This window comes from Hibiscus syriacus, unplaced genomic scaffold (assembly GCF_006381635.1).
Source record: "Hibiscus syriacus cultivar Baekdansim isolate YM2019G1 unplaced genomic scaffold, ASM638163v2 tig00110114_pilon, whole genome shotgun sequence".
In the NCBI taxonomy this organism is placed as follows: domain Eukaryota; kingdom Viridiplantae; phylum Streptophyta; class Magnoliopsida; order Malvales; family Malvaceae; genus Hibiscus; species Hibiscus syriacus.
Window position 1 is genome coordinate 2,055,843 of NW_024062594.1, and position 22,689 is coordinate 2,078,531.

Consider the following 22,689-nt stretch of genomic DNA (forward strand, 5'->3'; position numbering starts at 1 on the left):
ATAAATAAGGTGAAAGTGATATAAGAAAATGAGTTTCATATGTACATGACATGATTATATCGGTTATAGTGAAATATATACATGCATATTGAAATGTTATGATCAAATGGTAAGAATGCATATTCATGAATCTATAGCTACATGTTTATTTATTGCCTCACTAAGTCTATGACTTAGCGTGTAAGTGATTTACACGTAGGTACCAGGAAACAAGAAGAGCAGTACTAGAAGTGGCAAGAATAGCATCACTACTAAAAGATCAGATCAGAAGTAATTGGCAAAGTAGGTATTTTGGGTTGTGTATAGAACGTTGGCATGTAATAAGTCGTTAATTACGAATGCTCTGGTCGATTTTGTATTTCGTAATCTCTTTTATGTAAATTAACGTATTTTGTTTTAATGAAAGTTTAAAATTTCCTTGTTTTTCTTTAAGTGGCAAAAGTAAGAAAAGTCAATGTGACACCTCGGACTCATATTCGGGTCGGATACGGGTTAGGGGTGTTACAAATCATTACTATCATATCATTACTAAATCATTAAATATCAAATCATTACTAAATCATACTCGTACCTACCAACCATAAACCACCAACCTACCGAGATGTTAATGGATAATTAATAACCACCAACCAGGAACATACTCGAGTTATTACTCAATAACAAAATCATAAATATAGTTCATTCTTTAAAATAAAACAAATTGTCTAATTAATTTCTATTTATTTCTTCCTTTGTTCGAACTTTTTTCTCCTTTTTTTTCGAAATAACTCTCGAACATGTAAGCTTTTCTTATATTCTCTTCTAACTTCTCCCCGAACTCACACTCACTCTCCCAGACACCACTGTACTCTTATTTATAAATCATATTCGGTGCATTAACAACATCATTATTGCTTTACATGCGCATATCATGGAGTGATTTCCATCCCCGACCCCATGCAAAATTTTATTTTGCATTATTACGTGCATTATTGATTCGCTTTTATAAAATTTATGATGATCCCGTCACCTTTCTTTGGCAATGTTTTTGTTTTGTTAAGTGTTGCTTTATAAAATGTATGTTTTTATAAATTTCCTTCTAACAACACCTTTCTTTTATAAAATTTATGCTTTTGTTTAATGATGATCCCGACCCCAATGCTTTTGCAAAAATTTATAAAATGTACGCTTTTATAAATTTTGCTTTGGCATTATTGATTTGCTTTTATAAAATGTATGTTGATTATGTTTCCTGGTTTTGCTGCAAACTCTAGGCCAAAACATGAAAGACGCCTAGATATCCAACGAGCATAGAAATTGTCAGTTTGCATGCAAAGACGCCGAGAGATCTTATTTTACATGGAACTTGTGTTAAAGACGTCGAGACATCCCTCAAACAAATGCAAAATTGCTTAAGACACCGACAATCTGTTGAATATGTCGAGAGATGCATGTTTCTTGTGTCAATCATCCCATTTGGGGGAAATAATCGCATTACAACATTATTTTGAGAAATAAAGTTTCCAATTGCATTATCGTGGAAGTTTTGCCCTAATTCTATAAAAGAAACAACAATGAATAATTCATCAATGTTGACCAAACTACCCTGCTACCATTGCCATTACAAAGATCAAATATAAACCACACTTGTACTTGGGTACAATCTCTACCAATAACTCGCAGTTTGAAGCTACACCACACTTCCTCGATCAATTTTATCCTTTTTGTTTTCTGATCTTTCCCACATTTTTTGAAATAATCCAACTTTCAGTGGCTCTGCTGCTGCCACTGCCATTTTTAACTCATTGACACACTGCCACATCTTTATAAAATACTGCCTTTTTCCCTGACATGAAAAGTCTATTGACACTTGCAACTTAACCAACTACCCATCGGGATATAAGTTCCCCACGCCACTCATCCCCACGGGTTAGTCTCGTTTAAACAGGTCTTTTCGTTTCTGCAGTTTCTGCTTGAGTTTTAGGGTAACCTGTTTGGATTTTCTGATGATTTATGATTAATCGAGTTCGGGTTCTGAATCTTACTTTATTCCTTTGCGGTTTCTGGGATTTATGTTTTCACAACGTGATTGTGTTGATAGCGATCATTGACTTATTGACTTTTGCTTTTTCATTTTCTAAATGCATCTCTGCCTGGATTTTCAATTATTCTGGGTTGGCTCCTTATTGATTGATAATTGCTTGATCGGAAGAACTTCTCTTTAATTCCTTTTAACCCTTTTCGTTAATGCATGTTTTTTCGTGTCAGATGTGCTTTAGGGTCGGTTTTAAGTTTTAGGATTAGAGCGATTTTATAGTGATTATATTGTAACGTTCAAATTGTTTTGGCGATTTTTATTCTCAGTTTGGAACTGGAAAACGGTCTAATTTCTTATATAGAAAAATCAAGATGTTAAATTCAACTTATGGTTTAAGGTTTTTTTTTACAGGTTTGAGTACTGAGTCCATAGATTGATAAGTTTAAGGAAGGAAGTTGGGTATCATGAGCCTTAAGGCATTAGACTATGAAACACTGAATGAAAACGTGAAGAAAGTTCAATATGCAGTCCGAGGCGAGTTGTATCTTCGAGCTTCTGAGCTTCAGAAGGAAGGGAAGAAGGTATGTTTTTCTTTGCTTTCTCCTCATTTTATTTGACCATCCAGTTCAGCTTCTTATGCTGAACAACTAGTTGGCACAGAAGTTTATATGTTGGTGATTTTAGCTTCTGTAATCAACAGAAAATGTGTAAATTCCTGTTTCCTACATATTCTTTGTCAGGGCTTTTGAAAACCTTATTGTTCTTAGATATTTTTGAGAGATTATCATAAGTAGTATAATCACACTTTTGAGCCAAGTTATTTGGCGTCTTCAGAGAATTCAGTGATTTGATTTCTTGTTTCCTAGTTAAAAGCCTGCCTTGATGAGTTGATTCCTATATTCATCTTTTGTCTCAACTTTTCTTAAGGGTCGGATTCTTGTTAACGGACATAACTGAAGTGTCTGCATGAACCTATATGCAGTATATGAAATCTCTATAGTTTACGAGAGTCCCGTATGCGCTGGGAGAGTGCCTTTCCATGTATTTAATCCTTCTCAGGAAGAACTTTTTTCAGAATTTTAGAATTTTTTTTGTTTTTGTTTTTAGAAGTATGGCTTGATGATTTTGAAAGTGATTAGTGAACTGAGCTCTACAAAGATGGTGCTGTTAGATTGCAAAACTGTTGTGTGCATGTTAATTTCATGGCTTTGTTGTTATGTCTACAGATTATTTTCACAAATGTTGGCAACCCTCATGCTCTTGGACAAAAACCACTGACTTTCCCTCGCCAGGTATATATATAAGTTATATGTATCTCGGTTTTCACCTGTTGGAGTGATTCTTTGTTTTGCTCATTCAGTAGTTAATAGCACGTATTGAATCAACAAATCTGTGCTACTGCAGGTGGTTGCTCTGTGCCAAGCTCCATTTCTGCTAGATGATCCTAATGTAGGACTTCTATTTCCCGCAGATGCAATTGCAAGAGCGAAACATTATCTTTCAATGACTTCTGGTGGTCTAGGTATATCGTTGAGCTATTTATACGAAAATTGTTGCTAAGCCACCTGAAATACCTCCCGTTTGCGCTTTGTTTCCTTCAGTATATGTACTTGTTAAATAATCTACTAACTGAATTTTTATCTTGCCATATTTTTTATATTTGAGATTGCTAAGGTTTTGATTCCTATTCACTGAAACTTAGAGTCCAACATTCTACCATAGACGGCACGACAATTGGCAATTTTTATATTGTCGTTTATTTGAATTATTTCTATATTTTAGTTATTACTTTACAAGTATCTTATCATAGCTTATCTATGAACCACTCCCGAGGGTTTTCAGAATTTGAAGTAATTCAAATATGAATTACAATATAAATACATTTGTTCCTTCACTATCTATCTAGGTGCATACAGTGATTCAAGAGGTATTCCAGGAGTCAGGAAGGAGGTAGCTGAGTTCATTGAAAGGCGTGATGGGTATCCTAGGTGATAATCTAGATGCTATCACTCACAATATCACCTTTCTTACAAACAAATTTTCATTTTTGGTGCCAAAGTTGTAAGCTTATTGGTTGTTTGCTTATTTTTCCAATTGCAGTGACCCAGAACTCATATTTCTCACTGATGGTGCCAGCAAAGGTGTGATGCAAATCTTGAATTGTATTATCCGTGGCGAAGGGGATGGGGTAACATATCTTCCTCATCCATTTTTTAAAACATAATTTCATCACCTGTATCATCTTTTCTTATTGTCATAGTTTGATTTATTCTGCCTTATAAATTATAATTTAGAGATTTACTATGTTCCCACTGCATAATTCTGATGATATATTGTATTATATTAAAAATTTTGCTCTGCCAGATTTTGGTTCCTGTCCCACAGTATCCACTTTACTCGGCAACAATATCGCTCCTTGGTGGTTCACTTGTTCCGTACTACCTGGAAGAGACTGCAAACTGGGGGTTAGATGTTAACAATCTTCGTGAATCAGTTGCACAGGCTCGCTTCAAAGGGCTAACTGTCAGTATATTTGTTTTGCTTGTTTGCAAAAGAATTCCAGAAACGTGGTCTGAAACTACACAAACATCACAATTGGATAAAATGGTGGAAAAAAAATGGCCTGCTTAAGAACCATAAGCATATATAATTTGTTTGACTAAATAATCCCGTTCTGCATGTTGGGACTTAAAAAATCTGATTCATTTTGGCTTGGCACCAAACGGTTTTTACTTCCCAAATTTATTTTTTCCACTTGGTTCTTAAAAGTTGTTTGCTACACTTCAATTCTCTTTGGATTTAATACTACAGAGCCTATTATTATTTTTGGTAAATGAATCTTTTTTATGCTGTATATGACCAGGTGAGAGCAATGGTTATTATTAACCCCGGGAACCCTACCGGTCAGTGTCTCAGTGAAGCTAATTTAAGAGAAATAATAAACTTCTGTTACCAAGAAAACTTAGTGTTACTTGGAGATGAGGTTTATCAACAGAATATATACCAGGACGAGCGTCCCTTTATCAGTGCTAGAAAGGTAGATTCTATCGTCTGAATGTTTCTCATGGAGTGTTAATTGTTTTTAATTGCATATTTTTTTCCTTTTTACCTATGGAAGGTTTTGATGGATATGGGGCCTCCCATAAGCAAGGAAGTGCAGCTCATTTCTTTCCACACCGTGTCTAAAGGATATTGGGGTGAATGTGGGCAGCGAGGAGGATACTTTGAGATGACCAACCTTCCTCCACAGGTTTGTGTCGTTTTAATTTGCTTTAATGAGTGTTTTTCGGAGGGAGACAAGAATTTCTCCCAAATGTCGATACATGATGCATTGTAAAATAATTTTAGCACTATTGCTGTTGAATTTCCATGTTAGAAAGGTATAGTAATTTCCCAACTTTGATGATGCTAAACGGAAAAACAACTAAACTGCTTTCATATTCACAATCATAGACTTCCTTCTTTTGGGGATTGAACATAATACGGATCCTCGAATGGATGCTCAGTTCAATTTTGCTTTCCTGATCTTATATTACAGACAGTTGATGAGATCTACAAGATTGCATCAATAGCACTCAGTCCTAATGTTCCTGCTCAGATATTTGTGAGTTAAATGTCATTATATTTTCTGTGACTTCGAGCACTTTTAAGTTTCGGTTGGGGTTCTCTTAACCGTAAGATAAGTAAGCTTCCTCTTCTCTTTACAGATGGGATTGATGGTCAACCCTCTCAAACCTGGGGATATTTCATATGAGCAATTTATTAGGGAAAGGTATGCCTACTAACACAAAGTTCCCAAAGACTTGGTTAATGCACGTTTTTCTTTCTGGTTTAATATAAATGGAGGGTGAATTTTCCCAGTGTTCTAATGGCCGTGCTAAATGATTGCCTAGCACCGATTAAACTAACATCAAAACTCGCAGCCAAGGAATCCTTCAATCATTGAGAAGAAGAGCAAGGATAATGACTGATGGATTTAACAGCTGCAAGAATGTGGTTTGTAATTTCACTGAAGGTAAATCGTTGTTGTTATCAACTGGCCACTCGAAATCTTTTGTTTTCTGCTATTGTTCATCAGTACTTTCTTCTCGGTGATCCTACAGGCGCCATGTATTCTTTTCCTCAAATACGCTTACCTTCTAAAGCTATAGAAGCTGCCAAGAAGGCAGGAAAGGTACCAGATGTTTTCTATTGTCTCAAGTTGTTGGAAGCAACAGGCATCTCCACCGTCCCTGGTTCCGGATTTGGACAAAAAGAAGGGTACTTCTCCATTTATTCATTGCTTCGAAATTCTAACAATCATCTTTCCTGTTCGGAAAACTTCTTTTAAACTTGAGAACTTTCCTTCCGCACACGTTCGATGATTTGCATGGATCTACAAAATGCTCAAATGTTTTGCTGTTTTCTGACAGGGTCTTCCACTTGAGGACGACAATTTTACCTGCGGAGGAAGACATGCCTGCGATCATGTCGAGCTTCAAGAAATTCAACGATGAGTTCATGGATGAATATGAAGATAAGTGGAATCAATCAAGGATGTGAAACATGTTTCCAAGTGTGGTTAGTGTTTATATATTAATTGTCTGTTGCAGGCCACTCTCTATCATACATGTCCAAAACTTGACTCATGTTTCTCCTTTTCCTTGAGCTGTAAAACTTCATCCTACTCAACATTATATCCCCTGCTTCTCTCTTCTTTTTGTTCTTTAATGATATCTCTCATGGAATCTCTACTACTTAATTATGTTGGGTTTTCAAAAATCTGAATCATGCTTTTTTTTTCCTCTTTCAATCTGCTAACATATGGTCAGAGGCTTGGGAAATTTACAGTAAACCTTTTGAAAAATTTAATAAAAGGAAAACCATCGGTGATCCCATTGTCCAGCATTAGCATATGACCTTCCACCCAAAAAGTTGGCGCCAAAATCCAAGTGAATCCCTAAATCCCAATTTTATAACAATAATAACAAGAGAAAATTTGAGTGATCAAAATGTCTTATTATATACGATTTTAACCATTTTTTTTAGATTTGTAAAAATAACCAATTAATTCGCAATTCAATTTCGAATTCGCAACACGAAAGTCAATTTCGCAACACAGTTTTCGAATTCGTAACACAGAATTTGGAATTCGCACATAGAAGTCGAATTCCCAACTCGAATTTGACAATTTCGCAACACGAATTTCTTTTTAGCAAATCGATATTTAAATTCGCAACACGAGTTTCATTTTCGCAACTCGATTTTATAATTCGCAAAGCGAGTTTTAATTTCTCAACATGAATTTCGTTTTCGCAACTCTAATTTAGAATTTGCAACGCGAATTTAAAATTCGCAAATTAGTTTTTAATTTCGCAACACAAATGTTTTGGGTATATTCCCCTAAATCGCAACTCATAACCTAAACCCTAAATCGTAACTCTGTCCCATCTCCATCTCTCACTCTCTCTGACGACATTTGTCCCCATCTCCAGCGACATCCGTCCCCATCTATGGCGACCCTCCTTTATCTCCATATCTCACAGCCACCCTCTCACAACCATTCACGGCCACAAATGGAAAATCATTTTCATAGATAATTAGATAATTTCATAGATAGATTAACCATTTCACTTAGATTGCTTAGTAATGCCATCGCCCTTTGTTTTTTGGTAAATAGATTAACCCTGTGAAGTTAGTATTTGGTAAATAGACTTACATTATGTCATCGCCCTTTGTTTTTTGAATTCGAGTTGCGAATTCAAAATTCGAGTTGCGAATTTCATTTTCGAGTTGCGGTTTTCGTGTTGCGAATTTAAGTTTCGAATTGCGAATTCGATTTTCGAGTTGCGAATTTGATTTTCTTGAAAATTTAAGCACTTCTTCTACGCACAGCAGAGACCTTGAACTTGCACTAAACCTATATGTTGTCCTTTTTGTTTATATATGCTTACTTTTAGAATGTTATCTGATGCATTTTGTGAACTATGATAGAATAATGACTTGAGTGAATACCGGGCTAGTTTGAAGATTAATATCATGTTTGTTTATTGTGTATAATTTGTAGTTTTTGGTATATTATTAGTATATCTAACTTAGAATTTTTATTGTTTTAGTTAGGAATTTTTTTCTGTTGTATTGACTTTAAGGAATAAATTAAGCCTCTACAATTGCGTCGACACTTACACCTGTCCAAAGAAATTTGTTTGAGAAAACTTGTTTCGACCATGGCTGAAAGTACAACATCCAAGTGGAGATGTTTTGTTGCTCATTTGTTTCTACAGACCATGACTAACGATCTACCCGAGGGGATACCACGTGGCGATGAGGAGATATGGTTTCATTTTCCGCCGGCGTATACTCGTTTTGGGCGGGAGGAGTTTTGCTTGGTCACTATTCTACGTTTTAAACGACACGATGAATTAGGTTCGTACACTAGTCATATCGCCACCCCATCATTGTTATTTCGGGTTTTTCCTGACCTGGCAAAGGTGATGGTCACTTTACACGTCGACGATTTGAGCAGATTACTTCTTAAAGATTGTTTTACTCGGATGGATGTGCCTTTTGTTACTTTTGTATGCCGATTTTTTAGCAAAACAGGGTAGACAACCTATTTGTATGGATTTAATATTATTGATAGATGACCTAGATGCATGGAACATGTTTCCGTGGGGTTCATATATATGGAAGCTACTTGGAAAAAATTGTCGTCTGCCTTTGAGGACCGTCGTAGTTTGCATAGTCATGGTTCCAAATACACTTTGGTAGCTTTATTTGGGCATTTAAGGTAAGAAATATATAATGTTTCCAAAATTAATTATTTAACAATTACTAAAAATTAATGTTTGTGTATTATATTGTAGATTTGTATATTTGAGGCATTTCCCAGCATGCGTACTTATGCCATCAAGAATTCAAATGATATTCTAGGGCTATTACTTGGATGAGGATCCGACAGTTGGATTGGGATGAGATACTACCATATATGACGATCGATGATGTAAGTAAACACAAATACTACCATATATAAACAATTTATTACTAGTAGGCGTTTGACTTTATTTGGGCTTTTATATTGTTAGGAGGCAAACTATCCATTACAGACATTGATACCCACATAGGCTGAGGTTGCCACTGATTGGTGGCAAGCTAGTATGCATTTTTATTATGGGACGGATGATGAACACCCCTATTTTTTCATCGAGTCGATCCTCCACTTCGACACTGAGATCCATCACCTCATCGAGTCGATTCTCCACTTCGACACCGAGATCTATCACCTCATCGAGTCGATTCTCCACTTCGACTCTGAGATCCATCACCTCATCGAGAGATTCTACACCTCGACACAGAGATCCATCACCTCTAGCCAACTCTACACCTCGACACCGAGATCTATCACCTATTCCATCACATTATCGAGCCTCTTCTCCGCCATCACCTCATGATAGGCGACCGAAAAAGATGCCACGATATTTATCTACTCGTTCTCCACCTCCACGGGATGAGTTAGTGTTTTACGTGATGAGGTCGGTGCTTTACGTGATGATAATGGTGCATTACGTGGTGAGGTAGCTGCTTTATGTGATAACAATAGTGCTTTACATGGTGAGGTAGCTGATTTACGTGATGAGGTATGTGCTCTACGTGAGATTGTTTCATCGTTACAGAATGAGGTGCGTATTCTACGCGATGAGGTAAGTTTGTTTAATTTTATAAGAAATATTATACTAAAAATGTAAATAACCTTTTTTTACATTATTTATTTATTTACTGATTTATGTATTAATTTATTTTTAGAGGCCCGATGATAATATGTTACATGATGACCACTATAATTCCGAGCTAGACCAACCATCTACCTTCAGATATATGGATACCGTTTTTCTTGCACAACAGGGTTCATGCATCAGACATCATGGACATGTCATTACGTCTCTTTTCACCCCAATAGTTCCAAGACTGTGTAAGAAGAAGCTGATCCACCTACCATTGTTCAGGATCCACTTCCCATTGTTCAGGATCTACCTCCAATTGTTCAGGATTCACCTCTCATCGTTCAAGAGGCCCCTCCCATCGTTCAGGATCCACCCCTCATCGTTCAGATCCACATTCTATACTATGTAGACATATTAGTAAACCCCCTCTTGTGCCCGGTATATTGGATCCGATATGGCTTTCGTATCAGTTACCGGCTAGTATCATTCCTCAGCACGAGATATGCACACTACCGGAACAGTTAAGGATAATATCGTTTGGGCTAAGACCGCAGTTGATTTTTATCTACATGAGCGGAGCAAGGGGTGCTTCACCGACATATACAAAATCGACCATACATATTTGTTTCTTGAGCGGTCTTGGTGGGGTGTAATATTAGGGTTGAAGATAATGGCTATTTCGAATGGGGGGTAAGTATTATATTCTTTTTATATTGATTTTGATTATTTTTTTAATTTATTAAATTCACTAATATATGTATTTTTTTATAAAACAACATATTGATGCATGGTAACACGACTTCTGATTTTAAGGAAATTGAAGAAACTCAAAAAGACGCGATGGACTATTATGTCTTCGTCTTTTCACTCAGCTCACTTGCAGGATCAAGAGACGCTTCATATGCGTTAGGTAATGACAAAGCTATCCTTTATCCTGAGTGGTGGGAGGTCAATAAGGTTAGTATTTATTTTTGCATATTTAAAGGTGTTCATCAAATTTATTTGTTGTGCGCAGTTGAAGTATTATTTATTTAATATTGCAGGTGTTTATCCCTGTTATGGAACGTCGTCATTGGTTTCTCGTCGAGCTTCAGCTCCCCTCACTGAAGACGATAGTATATGACAGTATGCTAAATTACATATCATTGTCTGCTTTGAAATATATTATTTGTAGGGGATGGATCGATCTTTTGTCTAAATACTTGGATGCGATTGTTTATTGGACTAATTCAGGAAACGAAAGCCGAATAAGTTAAAAGTTACAATGATGAAAGACGAGACAGCGCCACAACAAGCGTCAATAGCCAGAGGGGATTGTGGTCCATTTGTATGCATGTGCTTGGAACGTATGATGAGATGAGGCAATCAATTTCTACCTCCGAGAGATAGAGATAGAGGTGCAATAGGGTTGTGGTTTCGGCATTTTATAGCTAGAGAGATATATGCGAGACGTTCCCTACTGCATCCAGTGGTTGATATGCGACAGTATGACCATGTGAGAATTTCCTTTCGATTATCTATATGACTCTTAACTGTGATTAGAATGTACATGATTTTATTTTTTTATCTTTTGTTTGTTCAACTTCTTTTATGATCCCATATATTTGTTTTCTTACTTGTGAGTTTTATGCATAGGCTTTATCATATGGACTCTAAATCAGTTGTGGATATGATAGAGGCCTCGTCTGGGGTGCACTTTTCCAGGTTCCATATGAAGGTTTGGAGCCGAGAAATATTGAGATGCTTACAACCTCACTGGGTACTGAAAGTGTGCATAAACAACCTTTGTTATTGGTAAGTTTGAACAAGGATTGTTAACCTGCTACTCTTTGTTTTAAATGAAATATTGATCAAAAGTAGTTTGAAAATGTTTGGATAAGAATTCTGAGAGAAAACATGATGGTCGCATGAACTTATTTTTTTCTTTGAATAATGAACCTTTTTATCTACTCAAACTTATAATGGTAGACATATCTTCCCACAACCCTTAATTAAGTACCTAGAATTCAATTATAATTTCAGCTCATATTTGTTGGTTTTGGATGTGTAGAAATTCTCATGGCCACAACGTTTCTGCAGGTTAATCCTTCAGATGTTATAATTTTAAGGGATTCTCATTTTTCATGACCCTCGTGTCAGAGAGTTGATGAACATGAAAATATTTGTTGATACATGTTAAATAATTAAACTTTATCTCAGTTCATTGGCTGATCATATCCATTTGCAAGTTGCATAATTTAGCATGAAATCTTCTTTTTAATGATTGTCAACCTAAATTATGTTGTACACAGTGAACTGATGAAGTGATTCTATGGTAGTGTTGACTGTGGTATATTGATTAGTTTTCTGACCCCTCAATATTGAAATGTTTGTAGCTCCCTATTGTTATTCGATTTTTGAGTTGCGAATTTAATTTTAAAGTTGCGAATTTGAACTAGGCAAATTTTCCTACTAATCATACTTGTTTAGTTATTGTACAAAACTAAAGTTCAAGCGTCTGGAGATGTTCACAATAACCATCTTTTTTTCTAGTTTCAATTCAAGGCAAACACCTTCAAAAAGATAACATACATCAATCCTGATAAGTGATAACAACTGAACAGATCATAGCAATGTTCAAACTCAAGTTATTAATATATAAGGGTTATACAATCATGAATACATAATAGAACGTTTGCATCTAAAAATCACCTAAGTTAATAGTCCCAAAAGGTGAAGGTGATTGGGATTTTGATTTTGATTTCCCTTTACTTGGCACCATATGAGCTTTGAAATCCATATTTTGGTGGAGGAAAAGATGATTGTGATGGCACTAGTGATCCATATGTCAACCTTGTATGACCACTTTCCTTACACCGACTACATGTCGATATCTTCTTCTCTTCACCCTTAGACGGTATACGATCGTGATTTTTTGGTCGGCCAGGTAGCCTTCTGTCCATGACTGATGGCAAAATTGTTTGTAAGTCATCTGGTATGTCCCACTCAGAAGGATGTGGAATAGGGTAGACAATCTTGGCATAAGTCTGTCGATATACTTCTGTAGTGTAGCAATCCATAGCGTATACGCTTGAATCATCTTGGTTTAGATGAAGAGCAACTTTTATAACATGGACACACGGATAACCAATTGTTTGCCATTTCTTACAACTACACGTCTTTGCATTTAGATCGACAAGCCCATTTAAGTTATTATCCAAGACTTCAAACAAAGTGTTTGAACATGACGTTAACTTCACAACACGTTTCGTTATCTTTTTTTTTCAGTTCATGGTGTAACACGACGTTCCAATGTTCCTGTAATTTTAAATAAATAATACTTAGTAAAATCTATTAAATATGATAAGTTACGAATTTAAAGAAATAATACCTGCATGGTTTCTTTTCTTATAGTATTCACTGTTGAATAGAGGCTCGAAAAAACTCCATTAATATAGTAATGGGTAATTTTCGGGAATGACGACTTAGAGCGTTGATTGATTCTGCACTATTAGACGTCATGAAACCATATCTTGCTCCAAGTTTATGTACTATTAATCATCTTTCAAACCCGACATATTCTAGTGTTTGAGCACATTAGGCAAAACACGTTTTAAACAATTTATATGCTTATTAAAATTCACTTCCCGATAAGCTTTTACAGCCTTCCAGTATGTTCCATTTGTGATTTTTTATACCAACAGACATTGATTTTAGATTTATGTACAAATGAACACCACAAAGTCCATGAAAAGCATCTGGGAAACACCTTCTAATAACGTTATCAATTGAGTTTGCCCTATCGGATATGATTTTCAGATTGCTAATATGACCTATGCAATCCCTAAGATGCCCCATAAACCATGTCCATGAATCAGAGGTTTCAGATTTGCCAACCCCGTAAGTTATTGACAGTATCCCATTGTTAGCATCTATGACTACTGCTAGTAAGTTTGTTCCAAGGTATCGACCTTTCAAATGTGCTCCGTCAACTATAATAACTGGGCGCATGCAAGTAATAAATGAACGAATCTACAAAATAATATACACAAAAAATATAATCATTTAAATGTGAATTGCATGTAACTAACAAAAATGAGTTAACAAAATTATATTGATTTACTAACCGCAGCACCAATGGCGATAAAAAATAACTCGAAACGTCCATCTTATCTGTTTTGATATGAGTTACCGACCCAGGATTTTTAGCTTTAAATTGTAACAATAAACCGACAGTTGGGCAAACGATGCTTCTGGCGACCCCCTCAACAATTCCAAGGCATAACATTTGACTCTCCAAGCTTTAGAATATGAGATACTAATCTTGAACCGACATTCATATCAGTCATAATTTCATGACCCCGATATACCCTGCCATTCAAAAACATCAACTCAGCCAGAAAACCACCCAACACCTTTTTGTTTGTTGTCTATGGTGAGGAAAAACTTGGGTTCTTGAACATGTATGTTTATCAATAAAAGTCCTAACTTGAAACATTTCACAATCTTTTATCCTCTTTGCAATCATACGCCACATACAGTTTTTATCAATCCTACACTTTGTTTTGAAACGATCTTTGCTTGATTTGTTAACTTTCAGTTGATAGCCATCTTCCACACATTTCGTATACAAAGCTATCTTCAAGTCTTCATTTATATCAAAACAATCATCTTTCTTGATACGAAAAACTTTTGTGTAACAATCAACTGTATTTTACCAATTCTTCTTCGGTATCGGAAGTAATTCTGACATGTTCCAGTTATATTCCGTGGCTCTTTCTTCTTCTTCTTCTTTTCGGGGACTTCTTCAGGGTTATATGAATTACAGAATGGATGTTTAACATGTTCATTGACAACTGTAACTTCCTCCTCATTATCATCAACAACTTTTTCCTGGCAACGGCTGTTTCATCATCAAAATCCGGGTATTGACCAATATCAAAATTATTATTGTAATAAGCAGGGTCTATTTCTTCTTCTTTACTTTTACCCCAAATCTGATCTGAAACATCATCAAAATCCGAGTATTGACCAAGATCAAATTTCGAATACTGACTAGTACTCACATTTTTATTGTTGGCTCATCATCGTCTAACTGGTCAATACGAAAACCGAAATTTGAGTCTGTAAATTGATTGGGATTTGGATTAGGGAAAAGTTGTGGATTTTGAGATTGTGTTTGGTATTGGAAATGTGGTGAAACAAAATTTTCTTGGTGATGAAATTGTGGTGGAACCATGAAATTTTGAGGTTGATAACAACGTTGTACATTGTGAGCACCATAAACTGAGCTGAAGAACTTAGTTGATTACTACTCGTTACTGACCCAATTTCTCTACTTCTAGGTTCAACAACATACAATGTAACATCATCTTGCGAAACACTAATGTAAGCAATGAATCGTTCAACATCTTCATTGTCGGTTAACAAATAAACTTTACCCTTTCTCTGATAAGATAACCTAAATCCACTTAGAGGCTCTAAACTCAATTTCTTTGAAACACGTAACATTAGATTTTCATAAGTTAACTTTTTTAATGACAGCTTTAGTTGAAGATTCATAGGTAAAGACATATATTGTAAAACACATTAACATTTTCTCATGACCCTCCATAACACAAATCTATCCAAACATGATCAATATTAGATGATTTCATTCTACAAATTGTAAATAAAGTAATTTACTAAACAAACGAGCTATAAACTAGATATAATCACTAACTTAGAGAAAAACATACCTTTATTAAGTTGATACTTGATAATTTGAGAGAGAAATCATTGAAAAATTATATAGAAATAAAATTATGTAAAAAATTAGAGATGGGGAAGGATGTCGTCAGATATGGGGATGTCGCAGGAGAGAGTGAGAGATAGAGATGAACTGAGTTACGATTCAGGGGTTTAGATTATGAGTTGCTGCTGCAGCGAAGTTTATATACCCAAAACATTTGTGTTGCGAAATTAAAAGTTGTGTTGCGAATTCAAAAATCGAGTTACGAAAATGAAATTCCTGTTGCGAAAATGAAACTCGCGTTACGAATTAGAAAATCTTGTTGCGAAAAAGGAAACTCGTGTTGTGAATTTAAAAATTGAGTTACGAAAACAATTCGTGTTGTGAAATTGTCAAATTCAATTTGTGAATTCGACTTCTGTGTTGCAAATTCTAAATTATGTGTTGCGAATTTTAAATTCGAGTTGCGAATTTAGAAATTGTGTTACGAAATTGAAGTTCGTGTTACGAATTCGTTGGTTATTTTTGCAAATCCAAAAAAAAATTTATTAAAATCGTATATTATAAGATATTTTCTCACTCAAGTTATTTTCTCTAATAAAATCTCTTTCTCCCGCGAATGCTGCCCGCGGTCAGCTTTTTTCACGGGCAAATTATAGTAGTAGTTGTTTTTGCCGTCGGGTCACTTCTTTTATTTATTGAACCGAGTCATGCCACGAGTTTCATCGGGTTCCCTTTTTCATTTCTCTCCCCCCCCCCCCCCGCCCCCGATCGGTATAAACACAAACATTCAACCTTTCAATCTCCTTCCTTTTTCGTTTATTTATGCCAATTCCTCCCATCTTCTTTCCTATTGATTCTCTCCTCAAAAGGAAAAGTTCCATCTTTTCCCTTATAATATTTATACTCATCTTAAAGCTTGGAGTTTTTGGTGGATATGGGGGTTCCAGGGAAGCCTCAAGTGGATGGAGGTGAAGTGTTGGAATCCGATGCCAAAAAATGGGTCATTGCTGGCATCTCTTTACGAGCTCCATTGAAGTCTATTTACACTAATCCAGTTGATCATCACAAAGATACTGAAACCACCATTACTGATAAAGAAGAAGACCAAGAATCATGTTCCACTTCCACCACTCCAACTGGACGGGAAGCCGGAATCCCGACGTCGTTGACATGTCCACCGCCTCCGATGAAGAGAAAACCTTCTTTGAAGTTTAATTTCGGAAGTGCTAGAGAGTTCTTCACTCCACCGGATTTGGACACCTTCTTCATACGCCATGTTTAAAGAGTTAAACAAATTGCATAAATGCTCTCTACCTCTCTTGTAACGGGCTTTTCATTTTTCTTCTATTTTTGGGTATTTTATTGGTAGTGAGTAGTGACCTATAGAAGTTTACGTACAGATGGAATTCTTTGATGAATAACATGACGAAATTTAACTTCTTTGTGGAGTTTGTTTTTAGCTTTCCTTTCTTTTATCTTCTGAATTTCTATATTTGTAGTAGTAATTAACTATTTTTTTCCAGCTTGTGTTAAGTCTATTTAGCATTGTCTGGGTTTAGTATTTTTTTTTCCAGTTTATTTGATCTGCTGTTGTTTTTGTTTGAAACTATTCATGTTCATGGGGAGAGACACATGCAAGTCAACATCTAGCACTAGCAATGGTTCTACAACTTATGCCAAAAGTAGGTAAAAAAAAGGAAGTGTCGGTTATATTTCCTTCGGATCTTCTTTGAACCTCTTCCGCTAATTATTCTTTCATTAATCAAAGTTTTAGAAACAAAAAGAAGTCTATGAAAGATATTCTCCATCTATTATAGATTTCGAGATTTCATATCATTCTACTTGTCAATTATTTTTATAAGATTTTAAATAAATATGATTATACAAGTGTCAAATCTATTATTAAAGAATCATATTTATTCCACGTACTATCCTATCAGCATCTTAGATTTGACACAAAGATTAAAGGTCATCATAAAATAACTCCTCAACCAAGATTGATGAGTTTAAAACATATGAATAATCGGATGATTATTTTGTAACTTATGCTTGAATATAACAGCTGATTGACCGAGACAAATCCCCACAAAACACATAGCACACAAGACCCACTGTGAGGAATCTCTGCCATTATCCCTTCTTTTAGACTTTAAACTTGGCTTTTCACTGCCCCCATCACCCACTTCCAACTCTTATGAAAGTGGGAAGTTTCTTTGTAAAGCTCTTCACTTTTTGTGATACAACTCAATACAAGGACAAAACACATGTGGTAAGACATGTTTTAGAATCCTCTGCAAGGGTTTGAATGGACCTTAATTTACTCTCTTCCAACACCAATAACTCACAATGTCACTTGCATATGCATCTCTATTTCTCAAACTAACTCTACACTACTAACTATTACTAATATACTTTTGAATTAGGATAATCAAAGTGGAATGTTATTTAAAAGAAAGGGTTAATTCATTTGCCTAAAACCAAAGAATGTGCATCTATATTTAAAAACTTGACAAACGAGTTTAATCTAATTCGGTATTTTATTTTTTAACTATTTATATTTAATTTATTGATTGATTAATCTAGATCGAGTACTACAGAGATCTATTAAGAGAACGACTATTCTAATTTAATTTACTTCATTCACATTGTTAAAATTCAAATATCTTATATGCATACTAAATTGGTTGATTATTAATAGTACGAAAAAATATTTTTTTTAGTAAACTTAAACAAAGGTTTATTGGGATCGGAGCTTTTATATTGAAGCAATAATGTTTCAACTTTTGGATTATATTATTTCATTAAACTACACCCAATAAGTCAAATACTTGTGGTATTATTGGAGACCCACATGGGATGTGGGAGGGCTATTTTTTCGTTCAATGTCTTAAATTTTTTTTTATAAAAAAAGAGCTTTCTTTTTTGTAATACGTTCTTCTTGAGTCCGTTTCTCAGTTGTACCATTGAAGGGGACAAGGAGGTAAATCATGTAAGAATGTGCTGAGAATTAAGAGAGTAGAAAGTTGTACATGCAAAAACAAAGGAGAAATTAATAATCATGGATTACTTTTATATCTTGTCTTTTTTATGCTCAGCTTTGAGTCTGACACATGCCATCTACACAGCAAGATTGTTGAAATCTCAGTGTATACATCACATGATATCCACCGTAACTTAATGCAAATTATATCTGAATTCATTATGTTTAGGGTAAAATGAACGAATGATGCCTCGAGTATAGGGTGATGTATTGTTGAGTCCTTCGATAGTCCTCCGATTATATAATACTATTTTATTGAGTTCCCGATAATTAAAAGTTATAAAATGGTCGTCTGACTATTTATTTATTCCATAATTATCTTATGTTAAAAAATTAGCAGTCGTCTAAACTAGACGTTAATTTGTTGACCAAAATATGATAAAATATGATCTCATAATTGTTTGAGTTGTATTTTGTGGACTGACTCTCTACTTATATTATGTCGTCAAGCTAATACTTGAAAGCAAAGACGGTGCCAATATACATCATTAAAATATGATTTTATCATATCCTAATCAACAAGTTAACGTCTAGCTCAGACGGTTGTCAATTTTTAACGAAAAAGGATGAGTTTGGAACATATGAATAGTCAAGTAACTATTTTGTAACTTCTAATAGTCGAGGAACTCAATAAAATAACGTCCTATAGTCACGAGATCATTTTATAACTTTTAATAATTAAATAACTCAACAAAGTCGCATTCTATAGTCGGGTGACCATCTATGTATGTTACCCTTATTTTTAATTTTTAAAGGTAATAATGGTGTGACACATTTGGGTCACTCAAATTCCAAATTCCAAATTCCAAATTCCTTTCCTTTTACGCTTCAAACCCTAGCCATCGTCACCTAGAACCAGTGTCAAAGTCCTAATTGGACCCAAACTTTGCACCAAAATGCTACTCATTGTTCCCTCGTGTTGTATTAATTAGGTTGTAAAGGTAAATTTCAAATTACAAAATGATCACAACAAACATGAATGTTGAGTAGTGTTTATAACTGAGCCCTAACTAATACTATATTAATTAGGATTCAATTGTAGAGTTTAGGGTTTTAAACAAATTTGGACACCAATGTCACTGTCCGTTGGAATTAAATTTTCACATTTAATTATTAATTATTAATTAATTAAAAAACTTTAAATATTAAATTAAGATGGACCTTGACATTTATGGGAGTTAACATCTGCTGAAAAAGAAGACTCAGTTTATAATGTACGGAATTTTTATTAAAAACTGATATTATTATGTACAATGGCAGTGGAATTAAAAGAAAAACCCAGAGTTTTTTTCTTCTTTTTATTGAATTTCACAGAGATAAATGATTGTCATGTGAAAAAAATAATCATTTCATAAATAATATTTGAATGATGTCAATTTTTTTTAAATCTACTTGAAATGATATATGACTTCATCGTTCATCCTAACATTTTTTTGTAAAATTATTTTTTATGGATAATATATAGCTGACCCTATTCTCATATGTAATGGGGTAAGGGGAGGTAAGATAGTAGGTCGCCCTAACGTCAGGTTGTCAGAATTATGAATTGTCCACCGTGGGACTCGATCCCACGACCACAAGGTTAAGAGCCTTGTGCTCTTACCAACTGAGCTGGACGGGCAATTCTTTTTATGGATAATGTATTTTTTTAATAATTTGAGGTAAGTATAAGGTGATATTTGTTTAAAGATAATTTTTTACAATTTGACATTAACACTCATACCTCTGGCAACCTAGTGCTCGAACCCGGGACCTTAATGAATAATAACAATTCTTTTACAATTAAGATCACTGGCATGACATGCACAATCTAATTATACTTGCCATTTTTTTATTTCATTATCAATATATAAAATATTGCAAAATATTAATTAGATGAATTAAGACTTAAAAGATAAATTATATTATTTTCAAGGAAAAATGGCTTTTTATACAATACAAATATGTGCTTATAAGTTATAAAGCATCTTTTACATTAAATATAAGGAATTTTTTAAAATTAAATTTCATGGTTTTAGTCATGTTTGAAATTATTCTTATTAGTTAATGTCATCTTTTACGTTTAAATTTAAGTTTTCCATAAAAAGTATAACATATCTTATCAGTACAATTAACACGTGTAAATATAAAAGTATGTTTTTTAGGATAAACGACATGTGTGACCATTCAACTATGGCCAAAAATCATTTTGACCACTGATATTTTAATTTGATCAATTAAACCATCCAATTATTTAAATGATTTAATCAAGTTATATGCCGTTAATATTTAGCGGAGTAGGTGACATGGTAGTTAAAACATTTTGATATAATTACACAATTGGTCCCTTTTATTTATATTTTTTTTAATTTGATCCTAACTTTAATAAATTAAAATAAATTTAACCCACAAATCAAAAGATGCCATATAGAATTGAACCCAAGCCTTAAGGTTGAAATGCTAAGAACCAAACCATTGAGCCAAGGCAATCATTTAATATATATTAGACAACAAATAATATGTATATATTGTATTGTAAATGTTTTACTCAAAACTAATAATATTTATATATTTTAAATTTTAAAATTATCTTTTATTTTTGTTTTAACTTATTAAATATTTTATTTTGGTCTTAATTTATTAAAAAAAATTTTATTTTTAATGTAAAAATATATATTTTATCTTTATCATCACTTAAAATATATTTTTAAAAATATCTTAACTTGAAATTATTAGTTCAATATAAAAATATATTTTTTACTTTTATTTTAAATTAGAAATATTTTTTATTATCTCAACTTTTTAAACAATATTTTTAAAATATCTTAATTACATTTATTCTTACGTTAAATATATTTTGAAGTTAAGATATTTTGATATATTTTTAAAAGTTAAAATAATAATAAAATATATTTTTAATTTAAAATAAAATAAAATATATTTTTAATTTAAATAAAATAAAATATTTTTAATTAAATAAAATAAAATATTTTATTTAATTAATAATAAAAAATATTTTTATATTAAATTAATAATAAAATATTTAAATATATTTCAAGTTAATATATTTAAAAAATATTTTTAAGTGATGAAAAATATAAAAATACATTTTTATATTAAAATAAAATATATATTTATATTTATATTTAATAAGTTAAAAAATTAATTTTAAAATTTAAGATACATAAAATATTATTAATTTTGAGTAAATCATTTACATACTAAGAAACAAGATATATATCATTTGTTGTCAAAAAAATATCAAATGTTTACTTTGGCTCAATGGTTTATTTTTATTAAATTAAAAATAAATTAAAATAAATTTAGTCATCCAATTAAATGATGACACTTGTCAGGTGTTATCAATGGCACATGGTACCTCCTAATTCATGGGTCAAATTTATTTTAATTTATTAAACTTAAGACCAATTTGAAAGAATATATAAATATTAGGGACCAATTGTGGAATTATACCAAAATGTTTTAACTGTCATGGCACGTACTCCGTTAAATGTCAACGACAAGTGGCTTGATTGAAGCATTTAAATAGTTAGATGGTTTGATTGATCAAATTAAAACATCGATGGTCAAAATGATTTTTTGCAATAGTTGAGTGGTCATTTGTGTAGTTTACCATTTTTATTAATTTTACTTTAAACACTTGTTTTCTTCGTCCAAAATGAAAAATAAAAAATTTAGATAAAATATATGTTTAATATATAAACTATTACTTTTATTTTATTTTGGTACCTAAACTTAATTTTTTTTCAAAATAATCTCTAACATTTAGTTTATGTTTCATTTTAATATCCTATCATTAAAAACTTAATAAAACTTCTGACGTGATATTTTTATTTTTTCAATGATGATGTGACATTATTATATAGTGTCACGTCAATAGTTTTATTAACTTTTTAATGATGGGTTATCAAAATAAAATCTAAACTAAACGTTAAATATAGTTTTAAAAAATAAAATTTAAGTATTAAAACAGAATAAAAATAATAATTTAAGTACTAAACATATAGTTTACCCAAAAAATTATTGTGTGTGGCCATTGCTGCCAAAATTTTGCCAGCCGCCCAAATCGTTTGGGCTTGACTCTGCTTTAGAAATTTAGAAATTAGAACTATTTCTCATCCAAATTCAAATGTTTATTATTATTATTATTATTATTATTATTAATCTAGATGGTTATAATTGTTTTTTTATATTATTAATCTAGAATTGTTATAATGTA

At 33.2% G+C, this 22,689-nt stretch overlaps 3 protein-coding genes and 1 non-coding gene across 4 annotated transcripts in view; 2 read left to right on the top strand and 2 right to left on the bottom strand.

The window, feature by feature from the left end:
• The window catches only part of LOC120215288 (60S ribosomal protein L27a-3), a 30,806-nt gene that overhangs the window by 1,598 nt on the left and 6,519 nt on the right, over nucleotides 1–22,689 (bottom strand). The window lies entirely within an intron of this gene.
• On the top strand, nucleotides 1,913–6,712 carry LOC120215287 (glutamate--glyoxylate aminotransferase 2-like). Its single transcript, XM_039213003.1, has 14 exons — nucleotides 1,913–1,964; nucleotides 2,429–2,598; nucleotides 3,244–3,309; nucleotides 3,422–3,539; nucleotides 3,924–4,005; nucleotides 4,118–4,205; nucleotides 4,382–4,540; nucleotides 4,881–5,054; nucleotides 5,136–5,267; nucleotides 5,556–5,621; nucleotides 5,725–5,789; nucleotides 5,941–6,032; nucleotides 6,121–6,277; nucleotides 6,430–6,712. The coding sequence occupies exons 2-14, from the start codon at nucleotides 2,482–2,484 to the stop codon at nucleotides 6,557–6,559; spliced, it is 1,446 nt and encodes a 481-aa protein (XP_039068934.1). The 5' UTR covers nucleotides 1,913–1,964; nucleotides 2,429–2,481; the 3' UTR covers nucleotides 6,560–6,712.
• On the top strand, nucleotides 16,333–16,754 carry LOC120215289 (cyclin-dependent protein kinase inhibitor SMR6-like). The gene has a single exon (XM_039213006.1). The coding sequence runs from the start codon at nucleotides 16,365–16,367 to the stop codon at nucleotides 16,710–16,712; it is 348 nt and encodes a 115-aa protein (XP_039068937.1). The 5' UTR covers nucleotides 16,333–16,364; the 3' UTR covers nucleotides 16,713–16,754.
• Nucleotides 20,018–20,091, bottom strand: TRNAK-CUU. Its single transcript has one exon. It is a non-coding gene; the product is annotated as a tRNA-Lys (tRNA).